Below are 17299 nucleotides of genomic sequence, written 5' to 3'. Positions count from 1 at the left end.
GCCTGTGCAAGGGGAGGCGAGACCAACTTCAAAAGGGTAAGCAAGTGTGGCGGTGGCCAGTGAATGCTTATATCTCAGCACTGGTGGATGTAATCAGCCTGAAACCAGTTCTGACTGGCACATGCCGGTCAGGGATAGTATGGATTCAGCCCCTTCTGTGTTTGGAGGGATATTCCCCGATTGGGCACTTTGTTCACTCACGGTCTGCTGAGGAAAAAAAACCAGACCCCCTTGCCCGCTTAATTAGTCTAATGCTGGAACTCAATACCTGTATTCCAGGAAGGCCTGAAAGTCGAGAAGGACCAATGATCAGCGCTGGCATGACTATCCACCAAAATAGACCAGGCTCTGCTTCTCAAGATCAGAAGGAACTGTCTGCAGCACTACACCACCCACCCCCCCTTAATCTGGTGGAAAAAATAAAACTGGAGACAGCTCCTACTCCAAGGCCTATTCACTGTGAGGCTCCTGACCCTGCCTGCATCGCCAGAAGCAGGTGTGCCTTTGCTGCCAGGAATATCCATGCCAACAAGAGTTTTTATGCCAGGACATCAGGCAAGCGCCTCAGTTTCATCCCCGCCCCTGTCTGGAAAGCTCCAGGGGCCTGTACATTCTCAGTCAGCATTCACACCACTGGGCTCCGCTCCCGGTCATTCTTCCATGACTGGGCCCTCTCCGGTGGGATCATGCAAGGTTTGGTTTTCTTTGACAGTTTTTCTTACTTGGAGTCCTCTCTCAAGCCAATCCCATACTCAGAAGCCGAATCCTGTGCCCGAGAAGGGAGTGGGATACCCACCAACCGCAAACATTTTCACTTTTCAGAGTCAGACCCTCGTCTTAACTCATAGAATGTTCAACAGTCACCCTTCAAGGTCTTGGGGAAATCTCCTGCCCCAGTGTGTCATCGCTGGAACACAATGTAGTGTGTATAAAAATAAAATATGCATAATGACCACCTCTGGCGTGTGCCAAACTGCTACTGCTTTTATGGCTCCACAGCATTGCTGGTAAGTTTTTTCTTGGTTTTTACCCTTCTGTGGGTCCACTCCACCAGACCTCCAAGCACTGCTCCATTAGGACACTTTTGCAGAAGTGAAATATTTTCTGTCAGACTGCCCCTACTCGCACAACTGGTCTTCCCTTAACTTTCTGGCTTAGATGGGAAAACTGTGCAGTTACCTGCAACTGCATGTTCTCTAGGAAAAAGACTCCAATGAACCCCTAAAACCTCTTCTTGAAACTTTATTTTGTAAGGTTTACTTACCTGCAAGTGTAGCGGCCCTATAAAATTTAAAAGAGCTAAATTATTGTTTTAGGCGTATGGAGTCAATTAGCTTTTCAAACATTGCTTACCCCGATGAAGATGTGGCGAAAGTCAGCTGCGAAAGAAACTGGTCAGTGCTTTTCTTGGAAATCAGAATATGGTATTTTTGTCATCACTTTACATTAGAGCTTAAGTGATATGAAAATATTGTCCCCACTATGTGGTGAAGGTGTTAGGGTTAAACAATTAAGCATTATTTGTAATTGTCCTTTCTGTAAATAAGCTTTGAGGATGTCCTATGAATATATATATATATATATATATATATATATATATATATATATATATATATATATATATATATATATACACACACAATAGTGCTTACAATGTACATTTATGGAAGGACTGTTGAAATTACATGACATTTGAATTGTGGGTGTATCTAGGAAATGGTTTTAGGATTGAATTGGTTCTTGTGCACAGTTAAAAACAAAAAAACATTTTTCAGTATATTCATGGGAAAGGACCATCATGCAGATTAATTTCTCAAATAAAATGAATTCATCCCATATGAAGACTGCTGTACAATTTCAAACAGATACCAGGCATTCCTCGCATGCATTCCTCGCATGCTTTTTTTTTTAATCAGGTTTGCATTTAAAAAAAAAAAAAAATCAATCCAATTAGGCTGTTTCCACTGGTAACCAAAATCCTTGGCCACTACACATAAGCACCAGAAACAGTATCACCAACTCATTGCAGTTGGCTCCATCATTCAGACAGAATGGGATGAAGATAGGGTTTAAAAGGGGAGTGGTTCCTAACCTCCCCACCCCCCTTTCACTGATGCCAACAAGTCTGACCTTGCATTGCACTCGAAAATATTATATTGGATGCTTTTAAATGTGCTGCACATTCAAATCAATACCAACCCTCCTGCAGTTGCAACAGCTGTAGGATGGCAAGCTAAAAGGAGATTGTGTACAGCTACTCACTGAAGAACAGAGCATGTATGTGAAATGGCTTGTCGGTAACCGCAACACTGGTGGTGCCAGTTAATATACATAAAAGCAAAGTTTTAAGCAGCCAAAAGACAGCATACTGGTCCTATAAATGTAAATATATAGCGACAAGGAGACTTGCAGGCATCCTACAAATACAGATTTCCCGTCTCAATCTCTGGATACTGTGACTGGTGGTTCTAAGCAAGGGCTCCTTCAGGAGCATATACACATTTTGATTTGTTTGAAAAATGTTGATCTAACCAACAGGAATGACTGCGTTAAAAAGTTTGCAGGGAAATGCCATGAAGATAGGGGCAATTATAAGGCTAAAAGGTCCCCACTGACCCTAGCAATGTACCAGGTGTTAAAAGCAAGTATCGTAATAGAAGGAATATAGGAACAGATCTAGATTTGATCCAATTCCTTAATCGGCACATACTAAAGTGTGTCAACACATTGCATACTGGTTAAAATTATGCGAGCAGAACAGCGGAAAATAGAAAATGTTGACCTGGTGTTTTGATCTCAGTATGACTGTCTACAAAGGGCCTTATAGTAGGATGACCACCTAAATGTAGTTTCTAGATAAAAGAAAAGTTAGCCAAGCACTCCGTGGATTTACCGCAATGCTGTTCACAGCAATACCTTCTTTTTTCTCTTGGGATCTTGAAGCTTTCTCCCATTCACACCATTTTGTGAAAATTTCTTGGCATACTGCATCTAAGGAATCTTCCTCCTAGGAAAAAAAGTAAAGTAAGGAACTGCTATAATGTGACCAATAAAATGCAAGCCGCTTCAATAACAAGAGAGTCTAGATACACATTGCGTACCCTAAACACCACTCAATAGTGCATTTGCTGCAATTCTATCCCTGCGTGGGTTTGAAGAAAGACCCCAGTCATAGTACACTGCACAGTGGCAGTAAAACTCAAATTAGATTTGAGAGTTGTTTAACATACAGGGCTTGGAAAATCTTCTAGCCCACTAGCATTGGAGACCAGTCTGTATGCAGGTGTGCCATTTGCAGGATACTCGACCTTGCTGGCGAGTATGGGGATGTTAGAAACCTTTTTTCATTTCCTGCAAACACGGCAGTAAATGGCAAATACAGGTTTCACTGTGCATGCTTGACAGGATTGCAGCAATTATGAAGTGTGCTTATGGCGACATGCATCATTTTACAAAAAGCACTCGTAAATATGTCACCAGGCACCTTGGGGCAAGTGCACTTCTCTTAGGTCGAGTATGTAAAATGAGGAACTTGCCCTGCAGGTCTAATGGAATTTTTAAGAATTTGCAAGGCCTTCAGAGTAATCAGCAATTAAAGCCACTTCACCACGCAGATAAGGAAAGGATGCTCTTTCCATGATGAGGAGCCCATCAGGTAAAAGTGCTGTATATAATTTAAAAAATATAAGTACAAATGAACCCGAGCACAGCCCAAGTCTTTTTGAAATAGTGAATTATGTTTTTAAGCAGGAATTATTAAAGTAACATTTTTAAAATAAACTCCCATGGAGGAGGTTTAAGACCTTATGGTTATAACTCGGATCGATCATTCAAGTAAAAAAGTATTCTTTAGCAGTCCCTCTTTGGCAACATTAATAATGAAGGACCTACACACAGTAACATTCTTTATGTTATCCCTTTTTTCCTCTCTCATATCGGAAGGTTGCAAGGGAGAAATTTGCTGATGCAGACCCTTAACAATGGTTACAATGCAGAGGGTGGGGTGGTGGCAGTTGGGGGTTGCGCAGGAAGGGGTGATGGGCAGAAGACCAAGGTAGCAGTTAAAAGGAGTTTTTCAAAGTAACGAGAGTAAAGAAGCATCCACTCAAATAAGATGGCTTTTAATTGCCCTCAAAACTTCTTTCCACTAGTCCTGTAGTATTCCCCCTTACCCTTCACTGGCGTCAAACACGTTTGATGTTGGGGGGGGAATTGCAAAGTCACATACTGATTATTTCCAAATATGCACCATTCCTCCCCATCCCTCCCTACACCCCCCCCTTTCACTCCCTTCTGGGAGTTTCATCAGCACTCCCTGCTCATCTGCCTCCCCTTTATCCTGTTCTCCAGCCTTTTCCCCACTCTTCCCAACCTAATTTTCCTGATCGTCTCCACACCTTGCCCGAAGCAACCTCTTTGCTCTCCTCCAAGTGATCTACTCTTGCTTCCTGCAAAACAGCCTCTCACTCTGAACATGCTTGTTCTCTTAGCCTCCACTCTCCCTAAACTCCCACACTACTCTTCCATACGTGTCCTTTATATGGGCCTCGCCACTCTCCTGCAGCCCTCCCCTCTACTGCCCTCAGTTGTGTTTGAAAACCAGAAGCCACATAGGCTTGGTGCATTTGAAGATGCAGGCAGTGCTTGGCCCCCTTTCTAGGATCCTCCCCTACACAGCTCCACAGAGTGAGGCAATATCAGGGCAGAGTGCCATCTTGGTCCTGCATGCAAGCAGCGTTCCCCGCAGAGGCATGCGTTGCAGACTTTACTAGCATGCAAGTTCCTATACACACTAGAACAAGATTGTGGAGGGGCAGGCTTGCAACGTTTGGTGTAGTATGCAAACTCTAGAACCTCCAGTCTCTGCAAGGTTGGTCCACCCTGCCAGTACTGCTCAAATATCTACTGCTTGCTGCAGATATCGAACGTGGCCTCTGAAAAGGAGCCATGGCGTTACTTGGTCTTTGGGACAAGTTGCCAACCTTGTGGGAGAGGGTTGGTGGAACAGGGAATCTTCATGCTCCACCCCTGGTTCCTGGTGAGGGTATTTGATCGTGGGCACCAATTCACTAACCCTTGGAGAAAGACAGAGCACTATAACAGTGCAGTTCCAAAGCTCAGATCAGGGGAAGCTCACAGAACTATAGGTTCAATGGATGAATTTCTGCAGAACATGCCCAAACTGTCTGCCTTCCCCCAACTTCTATCTTCTGCCTGTATTGTATTGTATTCGTTATTTATATAGCGCTCTTTCCCCATTTGTATGGCCTTAATGTACTTTGTGGTTGGAACGCCCTCTGTGACCGCAGTCAATGCGTAGGAGGTTCTAAGAGTTTAGATTAAGAGATGCATGTGTGCATTTTTTCGTTGGCTTAGGATTTAGGTGGCTTGCTAGGCTCCAGTAAGCAGCCCAGCTATTAGGCACGTGGGTGTGCGCTGTCGGTGGTTTAGGATAGGAGTGATATTGCTGAAGATTCGATTTGTGCCCAGCTATACCAAATTTTATTTTTGTCGATAGTCGCTGTATGCTAGTGGCAGAGGTGTTGAGATACGTGAGGGGGTTTCAGTCTGGGGTTTCAGTCTGGGCGGCTATGTGCTCTGCTAGACCGGAATGGCATAGCCATAGCTGCTGCATTCTATGGTGCATGGATGGATGGCCGTGCCTGCGGCCTGTGTCCACAGACGTGGTGTAAAGTGTATGTACTGTATGCTTTGACGTAGTTCGGCTGCAGCGATCTTTTTCTCTGTCCAATGTGGACGGCATGGTCTTGTTATTCATGGCCTATCTTGAGCGCAAGTCTGAGCAGCGGGGCGAGTCCCGGAGCGGGGAGGGGCATGGGGAGGATGACAATAGGGGGAAAAGGGAGGACAACTGTGAGGGTGTTGGTTTGTTGTGGAATGCCTTTGCGAAAGCAAAGGGGGAGGGACGCGACTAACAAAGGATACTACAGTAGGAAGTAAGGCACTTTAGAATCTGGATTTTTGGAGGGGCGGGGCAATGAATGATTGAATACAGTGGCACCTGGATTTGGGAACAGCTGGGTGGTGGGAGAGACACCTTACTGGGGTACAGCAGTAGATACTAAATAGACTGGCACCTAGATGTGTAGGCAGTGAAGTACAGTGGTACCTGGGTTTGGACACATGGATAATAGGCGAAAAACGCCTAAATGGGTCTTTCAATCTGGTACAATCTTACAAAAATCAGGCTAAATACAAGGTATGGCTATCTGGCACTGTCAGGCTAGATGCTATTGGAGACAGGAGATATGATAGGGTCAGACAGCTTAAGGGGGACAGGGATTGCTGGTAACTATGCTCAGACCTAATCTTTACAATTCTGTCTAGATGTGACGCAAGCTAGTGTTACAGTTGTCTAGATGTGACGTAATGCTAAACTTCACAATTCACATGGGTGTGACGCTTAGCTAAACTTCACCAGGACAGAATGTGAATGCCTAAATTGGAGGCACAGCAGAAGTGCAAACACCCTAGATTTGAGGTATCTGAATAGATGGAGAGCAAGTATGGGACACAACAGTGAATAACACCACTGAGCGTTTGTTACACAGCAGTGAAGGGGTAATTCTTTACTAGCTGGCGTCTGTTATGCAATTGGATAGACCCACACCCCAGTTTCTCTTTCAGCAAAGGAATTACCCTCAAAAACATCCTATGTCCTTCGTTTATGAATAATTCTCAACAAAAGCAGACTTGGCTTCACATGGCCCAGAATAAAGGATTTCGCAAATGTGGTGGCTGTATATGTGCATGCATGCCTTTGAAACATAGGTAGTTGAATTTGGCAAATTGGGGGACCCCCACATCGATTCCTTCATTAATTGCAACACTAAATTTGTTGTATATTGCATTGTGTGTGTGTGTGTGTTGTGTGGCCAAAGATATATTGGCAGCACCATCAGAACTTTAAAGATTCGAGTTAGGTAGCATCGCTCTACTATTGCCAGCCTGGATGCAAAATATCCTCTAGCCAGTCATTGGCAAATGTTCCACCAAATGGACTCCAAACAAGATATCAAGTTTGTTGGTCTGGCAAAGGTCTCGTCACCTCCACGTGGGGGAAACCTAATTTTGAAACTGCGAAGATTAGAAGCAAGGCTTATCTGTAAATACAGAACTGTCTATTTTGGACTAAATTCAGACCATGAGTTTGCTGTGTTTTTATGAGGGGTAAAAAAAAAAAAAAAAAAGAAAGAGAAAAAAGGGAGAAAAAATATTTTAAAAAAAGGAAAAAAGGATGTGGGTTGAGTTAACACATAACATAGGCTCTTGTGTCATGTTCATCAGGTGATAATGGGGCCAGTGTCTCTAAACTGTGTTTTATCTTCATATTACTTTAGTGAACAAATTGTATTTATGGAGCTATGGAGCACAAAAGGGTGAATGTAATGCACCAGTTTAAATCGCGTGCCCAGTCCAATTGGGCATCATTTTAGTTCACATGAACCCCTCTTGCCTTGTAAATCATTGTAAACTAGCTACACAGTCTACTGGGTATGCATATATAATTTTAGAGCGCTAAACTGAATATTGGCGCTATTCATGCACTACTGCGCAAATGTAATGCACAAGTTTAAATCATGTGTCAAGCCTAATTGCTCATTCTTCTATTTAATTTGGAACTCTTACCTTGTAAATTAAACATTAACTAGCCACAGTATACCGGCTTTATTAACACTAGCCGGCATGTCACCCTCCCAAGATAGAGGCGTCCTTTGCCGTTTTGTGTCTTCTAATTGTACTCGCTAGCAAGCGAACCTTTATACAAGCGAGCACGCGTTGCTGGCGTGCAGCGTTCTGAATCCAGCGCGGCTACTGCCGACCACCTAGGTAAGCCTCTTGCGATACGGTCCCTAGGCCCCCACTCAAATGCAGCACTAATTTTATAGCAGGATTAAGTCATGAATTGGCAATTTGAGGCCATTCTGATTGGTGCTTTCCTCTTATTTTTTGTTTTATGGGCTGACATCCGACTACCACTGATGCCATTTCAACAAAATTTGGATTCTCTATTTTTCGAATTGGCAACATCTCATACAAACTGTATAGATACATTCCACAACTGCGAAGCAAGAGAAGTATGCACACCAATTATAACTTACCTTTACACCTAGAATGAGCAACGCATCTATACGTTTGACTGGTAGTGCGAATCTAGCATTTACAGTCATGTTTATTTTCTGTTTCCTACTCTATTATTACACATACCCGTTAGGGTCCAGCAGGTAGTTGTACCGGACTGGAATAAATTGTGATCTGCAAAGATTTCCGCACAAACAAGGTATTTTCTTAGAATGATCATGAGTAACAGGACTTGGGGGTTCATTCACCCATGTGCGCACTGTTAGTTTACATTCACACAAAAGAAAGCATATTAATATATTTTGTTTTTTTCTCTTCCTTGCTCGTTTGTGTTTATTATTCTCATATGTGCTTTTACTTTGTTTTGATACATATTGATGACTTACATCTACTTTGTTTGGATATATATTGATAATTTATATGTATTTTTGACTGGCAATGTTACTACAACCTTTTTGCGAATTAATTTTATGGACAAATGTTGAACTGTTGACTTGTCTCACTTTTGTTTGGTGCTATGTATGGTTGTTTAATTTTGTATAATCATGTACATCTGGATTGATGCAATGCCTTATCAGCCTTGGATGAAGAGCACGCTTTTGCTCGAAACGCGTGTCAGGGTGAATCATTTGTAAAATAAACACTATATGCAACTGAAGCATATCAGAATCTTAAAATTGGCATGGAGTGACTGGATCTTTCTCATTTACAAATCTGTCCTGCAACTCCCTAGATTTGATCCAGAAGTGGGTGATAGACAGTCCTGGCTCAGTGGATCAAAGACTGAAATCCTAATGTGTTTAAGTGCCCAAAACCTCTGCTGCAATTCAGTTGTCCATCTTTCCTCGGGTCCCCCATACCTCTGCAAACAATGCAAAAACCTTAGTTTATTCCTTGGAGCTATCCCGAAAAGCAATGCATGCAATCAGTAGGTGCATGTTTTGACAATTATTATTTTGCTCAACCACAGAAGGGAAATCAAGAGTACTTCAATTTGCTTACAATACGATTACTGCAACATGTACCGGCCTCCTGAAGATTATAGTCGATAAGCTGCAACAAATCCATAGCCAAACTCCTCGCTTAGCCCCCGCCCTCCTCCAAGTAATCCTTAGGCATCCTGTGCAGCAAGCACCTGGCAAGAAGTTTAACCCCTGTTTGGGGTTCTTTTGGAGTGGTTTTACCTGTGTTTTAGTGCCATTTCCAATCTGTTGTGCTGGATCGCCTGTAGAAGGCACTGCCTTTGTGGTGTAGTCCCGTGTGTCCCTTTTGCCCCTCTCCTCCCATCTTCATAGCAATTGGCTGAGGTTCCCTCTGCCTCCTGCGCCCTCAATTTCTTTTCCCCCTGCCCATTCTCCCCACAGGGCCATCCAGCTCCATGAAGTACTCTTAGTAGTGAGCCTCGGGGAAACCTTACCTGGGCAGCCAGTGAAGGGCCAGAGATAGAGGGCCATCCCCAGTTTGCCCATGGATGCCAAGACGTGCCACCCTACAGCTACACCCTGGTTAAGGTGATAAGGGCAGGGAGTACAGCAATTACTGTCCACTGGTAAAACCCTACCAACTCCACCATTACTGCTACCTACTCTTAACATTAGGTTGTCCTGCACTGTTTGCCATTGTATTGTACTTGAAAGAAATGTGAAGGTTAGCCTATGTACTGTATTTTAGCCTATGTATTGTATTTTAGAAGAAATATGAAGGCTAGCCCTTGGTCCTTGCACCACACAAAATATTTAGGAGAATAGCAAATATACTGCATTTACATAAAATATGAAGGACAACCAACGTATTGAACTCAGATGATTTGAGGGTAGACAATGTGTAGTTCCTAGAAGAGCTGTGAAATTAGCCTATGCATTGCACCTAAAAGAACTCGCAAGGATAGCCAAGGTATTGCAATTAAGACTGAAGATTAGCCAATGTTCTGCACTTAGAAGAATCATGATCAGCAGCCTAGGTATAACAACTCAGAAGTATTGTGAAAGCCACCAAGGTATCACACTTTAGAATCACTGAGCGTAACCAATGTACTAACCACCCCCTGCTCCTCTCCCGCATACCTCCGAAGCAGCACTCGCCCTATGGGGCAGCCAAATTACAAGCAATACAGACATCCAACATAAACAGTCGCAATCAATCCCGGGCACTGAGCCTCACCCCTCTGGGCACAATAAGCCAGTGCACACAATCAAAACCCACTTAGAAAACCGACTTGCACAGGACGCCAGTTCCTCAAATATCAACAGAAGAGCACAAATCGTATCCCTCGTCACAAATCCCGCCCTCTTTCATACAAGCCAAGTGAGCGCCTGGAGACTATGCCAATGGTAACAGTGCATGGTAGAAAACTTCTTAACATAGCACTGACACCAGATTCAACCAATGCTGTGCACCAAAGCAGTCTGGTAAGTAGGCCCAAAATATCTGTCGAGAGGAAATATTAGACCCCTTCAGAAAAGCTTCAAACATCTTTCACAAACAGACCCACATAACCAAATTGGAGAAAAAGAATGAGGGTGGGTGGAGCAGTCTCCATCAGAGACCCAGAGCTTCAGAATATGACCACAGATACAACTCGGGCAACCTAAAACTTAGGAAGACTTTTAAAACTATGTTTGGGAAGGCTTTCCCAAAATGCTCCATGTAAAATCAGCTCAGCTAGTGCTTTTGTTGCGAACCTTTTTGTAAGCGTACGGTACAGGGGTCGAAATAAGGATTTGAGGAGGGAGGTAAAAGCAGTTACTGGGTATCTGGCATCACCCAGTTAGCAGGAGCTAGCTTTGGTCAACGAGGAGCTAATATACAACAAGTTTAAAATGTAACCCTCCCACCCCCAAAACGGCATAAGAGGCAAACTAAATTATATTCCATTATATCATTGTAAATGTCTTATAGATGTGTAGACATTCCCAAACACCAAGAGTTCATGTTGCATTGGTAAGATTATATGGTATAGGTTTGCCTGTGGAGTCAAACAGCTCCACGTAACTGGTGGGTTTCAAGCCATCGAGGCTCAAGCATGAGCTAAATAGCTCACATCGCCTGGCAATTTCGAACCCAGATACGTCCTTTAAGCTATTAGAATGCAACCAAACAATCTGCTGCTACCGCGTGCTGCCTTAATCTTGCCTTCCTCGCCTTCTCAAACCTTTTTCCTGCTCCCTTCTACACCTCTCGTCTGCGTTCTTGGCTCTCTGAAGTGCCATTGCATGCATGTAGCATGTTATAAAATCCCAGGAAGTGACTCAACTGAGCTTGCAGCAGCATTTAAACATTGGCCTCTCCTGACATAAAAGGTGTGTAAAAGCAGCACATTAGTACTCATGAGACATTACAATGAAAACCAAACTCCAGGCTTCTTAGTCGAGGATTGATGTAAAAGGCCTTTCAAACGAAAGGGGAACTGGCTTATTCTTGCAAAAGGTCTGACTTGGACGCTAATGTCCAACTTTTCAGAACACTGAACCATGAAAGATATGGCAAAAGGCTACTGTAGGAGGACAAAAGAGTATGTCTAGGGGCCGAATATGACAGGGTGCTGCACCAATGCGGAATAGTTATAGCTAGAGCACCACACCGATCCAAGGCTCTGGTCATAAAGAGCATACTAAAGAGTTCACTTTGGTTTCTTTTGTATCCACCACAAGCAATACAGCAATGAAGACAAGTTAAAAATCAATGTGAATAGATGCGTGGCCCTTAGTTGGCCAGCACCACCTGCCAGTTAAAAATGTTTAGGCCAGTGTCATCTGGCCCAGCAGGCCGATTAATCGAACAGCAACCACCCCCTATTTTCTGATAACTATAAGAATAGCAAACTGAGCACTGATGGGATGTTTCCACAATTCGCGTTAGTGGACTATCCACCATGCACGCATGGCTCTTGCAGGGTGGTTTTCACATACTTATCCCTATGATCTATACCATTTGGTTGGTATTTTCCTTCCAGTCTTTTTTTTTTATACAGGGACATAGTAAGCTCTGAGTTGTGTTCAAAGAAGCGCTGTCCAACAACGTGTGATGATGCTTGTGACTAACACCCATACAAAATCGAGCTTGGGGCCAGAGGAGGTGTAGAGGTCCACCCTAGCAAGTGTATTTCCTCAGCTAAGTTCTAAAACGCTTAATGGTAAATTCTCCCACAAAGGCCCTCTAAAATAAAAAACTGACCAAATAAGCCAATAACTCACCACTATGTAGGGATTTAACAGTGGCTTCCCGGAATCATAGCTTAAGAGGCTTAACCACCCTGTAGACCTCCAAACACGCACTCGCCACTGGGCTTGACCCCTGGTGAGTAGGAAATGGTGTGCTGCGTGTGCGTAGCATTGGGCTTGCGAGTAACTTTATGTCCGGCTAGTAGCTTCCAACTTGAAATGTTTACCCCTACACGCATTGGCCGTCACTAGTCCCTCGCTTAGATTCCAAAGAAAAGATGGGTAAAACAGTGGTGATCTCATGAATCTGGAAAGCAAAAATGCGGTTCCAAACTATCTTGCAAACACTTAAAGCAATTTCACAAACCAATTTAGAAGTACATTCACCAAGTATGCTCCATAACAAGTTATCAGGTTGCCAAATGTGTATTATATTTGGAATTATGAGACTCGTTGAAATTACGACTTACCCACTTGGCTAAGTGTTGCGATTCCTGACAAACCTGTCTCTGCCTCAGTTCTCTTATCTGCCACAATTGGGAGCACTTCAGTTCAAAACAAAAAGCATGGATAACAACAGCCATTAAACATCCTGCTATATGTCCCAGAACGTTACAACTCACATCAATACTGGCTTGTGGGGACAGCAATGAAACACGTAAATATAAACTTCACAAACCCTTGGGAACAGAGGCCAGTCAGTTTGGATTGTAGCCATACACTCATATTGCTACACTGTAATTAATGAATCTGAAAATGGTCACTGCCGCTGGAAGTAGTTGCTTGCCCTTTCCTTGTACACAAACATGGACCACTTCTCCCCTTAGCGATGTGAAAAATAGATGTTAATGCAAAAGTCTGAATATTGGTTACATTTTGGTTCAACTAAATGGCTATATACCACGAGGCCAAGGCTTCAATATGAACGCAACTGTGAAGCATGAAAGGCTGAGGAAAGTAAACTGAACGTTGTGTTGCTCTCGAGTAGTAGATATTTTTTTTAAAGGAGCTTTGCGAGTGCCATTTCGGGGTATAGGGTGGCACATGATCCCGCGGTGTCATATGACGGAGATCCTTCTGCTCCTCAGGCAAATGGCTATTCGTGGCCGCTAGAAAGCAGGTGGCGATTTACAGTACGCTTGCTGCCAAGGTCCGAAGATAAAAGCCGACCGTTTTCAACACATTACTTTTCAGCTGTGAACAGGTTGCGTTTCAATGGAAGGCATTTTATACCTCAATTGAGAAGGGAATTAAACCAGTATACGGTAGAGCAACCTTCACCCTCGACATCTTTGTCTCTGCTACAGTCACCAATATTGCCAAAAGAATATCACCTTTCCACAGGTTTTGCCAACAAAGAGAAAAGCAGGGGACATGTCTGACAGGAACTTGTCCAGAACAACTGCACACTGAATGATGTGATTTCAAAGAAATGTAACTTTACGCATTTGATCAGTATTCATAAAAGGTTTTTATAACAAGTACATTAATGATAATGTGAGCAGGATTCAATTGTTCAAAGACAACTTTAGACAAACATGTAGAATTCACATTTTCTGCATGCTGGACGTCTTCGGGACTCCCAGGTCGCATGGAAGCAGGGGTCAGCACAGGCAGCGGTTACACAGGCATCTCAGGTAGCTGGAATTGGCTACAGCTGTCTTCTCATCTTCCTCATCGGGTTCAGCACCAGTGGTCGACTTATCTTCAGCTTCCAGATCCAGGCCATGTATCTAAGAACCCAGCCAACCAGGACCCATGCAACAATCAAACTTTGGGGTTTGGGGGACGCGGGTACTGGAATACAAAGGGCTGCAGAGTTTGACACCTCCCTAGTTTCCTGTCTCCACGAAACTCTGGTGCCTCGACGGACTACGGGTTTCTGCTGAAGACAAGGATCAAACCAGAACCTCCCCATCCCACAGCAGAAGGACCAAGAAAGGACAAGCACACAAAAAAAAAAAAAATGTAGAAAAAAATAAACCTCACCATTCGAGATGAATGATGACCCTTTGTGCGTTATTGACAGCCTGCGAGTAAAAATCACACAAGTCAGTAGAACACATCCACTGCAACCAGCTAGAATATTGTGTGTCACTGTAAAAAAGACATGTTACAGGCGCAGTGAGAAAGGGGATAATATGCATCTCCTCAGCACTCCACATAAGGTGCAGTGTGCTGATCTCATGAGGATTGTAAAAGGATAACAAGTATAATTCTACCCTTGGGAACAGTAGGTCACACAAGGAGCCCAAGAGAAAATAAGAGGGGAGACCAGGGGGCACCCCAGCAACACAGCATAGAAAGGGCTGTGTCCTGCAATATGACAATGCAGGTGCACAAAAAGATATAGGAAAGTAGAATTCCAAAAGTAGAATTCCAAAAATAAAGTATAGCGAGTCATAAAAAGGACACCCAACAAAATAGAAAGTTTCCCCACTCATAGAACATAGAATAATCCACAAGTCCAGCAAAAAGTGATGGGGATCTCACAGGGGAGGGAGATTTAGCATTAAAATGCAACTTAATCTCCATCAACGGCCCTCATTCCATCATGCTCGTCAGGCTTTGAACTCCGATATTGCACAGGAACTGATGTCAATTAACACAAACACCCTCCCAATCCTCCTCACTCGAGATAACAAGGTGTGTTGCAGAAGTATCTAGCACAAACACAGTCACAGAAATTACGCATGCCATTTAGATTTATTGCCATATTTAGTAACTAGAACAAGAGTACCTAGGGAGAAAAGATAATGTAGACTAGAAATGAGAGACTAGACATCTAGTAACCTAGTGCTCAGGTTTATGCACTCATGAAATAGGTACATTTGCAGAAAGACAGTGATTGAAGGTGATCTGTTTTAGCCATACTGCATTTCAGGAAGATCAATATCCAACTATAGTGAAAATACAACTATGGAATTTTATTGAAAGCCTCAAAAAAGTGAATAAAATACAATTGCTAACTTTTAAACTGTATATGTTTACTAATGTGGAAAGTGTATATTAACTACACAACCCAACGCGGAGGGTCAGCTGAGGGATTTAAAAGGTTCAGTCATGTTTTCGAAAGGGTTTGCCGCCCATAGTATTCACAGAAATTATGTCACATGGCCCGTATGGCCAACTAGTGCTTATGAGAGGTACTTTAGTAAAGCATGCTTAAACCACGTTATTTTTCCGTGTGCATTAATTTTTTAGTTCTGAAATACAGAACATGAAGCAGTACACATTTTTGTAATGGGAGGCCTCAGGAAGATGAAGGATGGGGCACCAGATTGTACTTGCCTCCTGTAAGCACCCTAAAATACCTCCACCACTTCTTTGGCAACTTGCCTATTGTTATTATGGGCCAATTGAAACAAATAGCTACAATCACGAATGCATTACATTTGTTGGCGCTCTGTAAATGGTGTCAGGTCATTGGTTCCAAACAAGTTTTAAAAAACAGAATTTACAGATAAGGGATATGCTTTAATTCTTGAACAGCGGGGGGAATAGTAGTGGCAGTTGGTGCACAGGCGGGTTCCTCTGAACGATGAGTCATTTCAGTCGTATGTTCTGGATTGACATTGCTTTTTGTTGATTATCAGACTCCCTAGAGCAGAAGGACTTCCGGACCCTACCCAGCAAAATCCAAAAGGAAGTTTCTCAAGACCTGCACACAACCGCTAGCTATGTCCAAGAACATTGAATTAGGGAGAATGCAGAGGCGCAAAAATACGATATTGGCTTTACAGAGATTACTAGACGAAGATTGATTGAAATGAAGGCTTGTGGCAAATCAATGGCAGCAATGTGCTTTCCAGAGATGAAAGCAAAGCTTGAGCAGTTGAATGAGGTGCTGCCAGATGGACTAACCCTGATGAAGGCATACAGGTTGCCTACTAAAGCCGGGTCAGAAGGTGGGAGGACTTGTAACTTCAGGACATTACTGAGGTTTGCCTCGAGGGATAAGCGTCTTGAACATGAGGGGGGAGTAGCATTTCACTGTTATCAGATGTTAGGCTCACTGAGCAGAAGGCATGCATTACACAAAGGGTTAGAAAGGAGCTGATGTGCAGTGTTGGAGGCATCTGTACTTCAGCCCGCCAAGTTAAGAATGCTGCACCAGGGCAAGTTTCCATTCTTAAAAGCGGAAAAAGTATGGAGGTTTCCAGAGGGTTTGGGACCGTTGCTTCTGAGTGGTAAAGACTTTGGACAATTCCTTGTGGTTGTAGATCAGCATTCTGCTCGTGTAGGGGCTGGGAAGGAGGGTTTGATGTCTTGTGTTCCTTTAAACTTAATCACTTCTGTGCTGCTCCCCCACACCACTTGTATGGGAACAGCACTGGAGTCTGTTTGGGTACTAGATGAAAAGCAATCAAGTACAACTTGTAAATCTGGTGGGATATCAGTTTACAGGCTAAACTGAGGCATCATTTCTAGTTCGGTTTGTCTTGGATTTGTTTTGCCTTGCCTTGGTTAATACTCCTTGGTTTAACTAAAACGTTTTTTGAAGAAATATACTCTACTTTCTAGATAGTGCTAGGTTTACGGCACAGAAACGAGTGGTGGGGCTAGAGCGTGGCAGACTAATGTTTACATCGGCTCCATCCTGACCCACAAATATCCTGAAAAGAAGAGTGGTTTCGCTCCACTGATCTGCCCCAGATCGATAACAAGGGGTCCCATGAAATCGAACAAACAACCAGTCCGACCTGAGGGGGCCTGGGAAGCAAGGCAGCAGATGACTGCTATTTGCGTGGTGAAATGCAGCGCAGAGGAAGGAAGGCCTCCTGGGCTCAGTGCGACGGCTGGTGGCCCCGCCTACTTGGGGCACCAAAGGCTTAGGGAACGAGAGGTAGCCCCGGCGTGGAAGATGGACCAGATGAAGAGTGAGAAGTCTGCATGTCGGGCACCGCAGTAGATAGAGGCAGCAGAGGCATTGTTGACCCAGAGGACCCATCAGCGGAGAACTTGTTTGGTTCCTTGACCGGAGACCCAAACAACGGCAGACAGGCTGCAGCCTGAAGTGTGATGGGCTGGGCAGC

General features: G+C 43.6%; 1 protein-coding gene across 1 annotated transcript in view; it reads right to left on the bottom strand.

Annotated features, from left to right (window-relative positions):
- The window catches only part of CCDC43 (coiled-coil domain containing 43), a 187989-nt gene that overhangs the window by 150965 nt on the left and 19725 nt on the right, over positions 1-17299 (bottom strand). Inside the window, exon 2 of the mRNA XM_069634270.1 lies at positions 2917-3007. Within this exon, the coding sequence (XP_069490371.1) occupies positions 2917-3007 (91 nt within the window). The remainder of the gene's footprint in view (positions 1-2916; positions 3008-17299) is intronic.

This window comes from Ambystoma mexicanum, chromosome 13 (assembly GCF_040938575.1).
Source record: "Ambystoma mexicanum isolate Mex_15411 chromosome 13, UKY_AmexF1_1, whole genome shotgun sequence".
NCBI classification, from domain to species: Eukaryota; Metazoa; Chordata; class Amphibia; order Caudata; family Ambystomatidae; genus Ambystoma; species Ambystoma mexicanum.
This window is presented reverse-complemented; position numbering and strand designations above follow the sequence as displayed.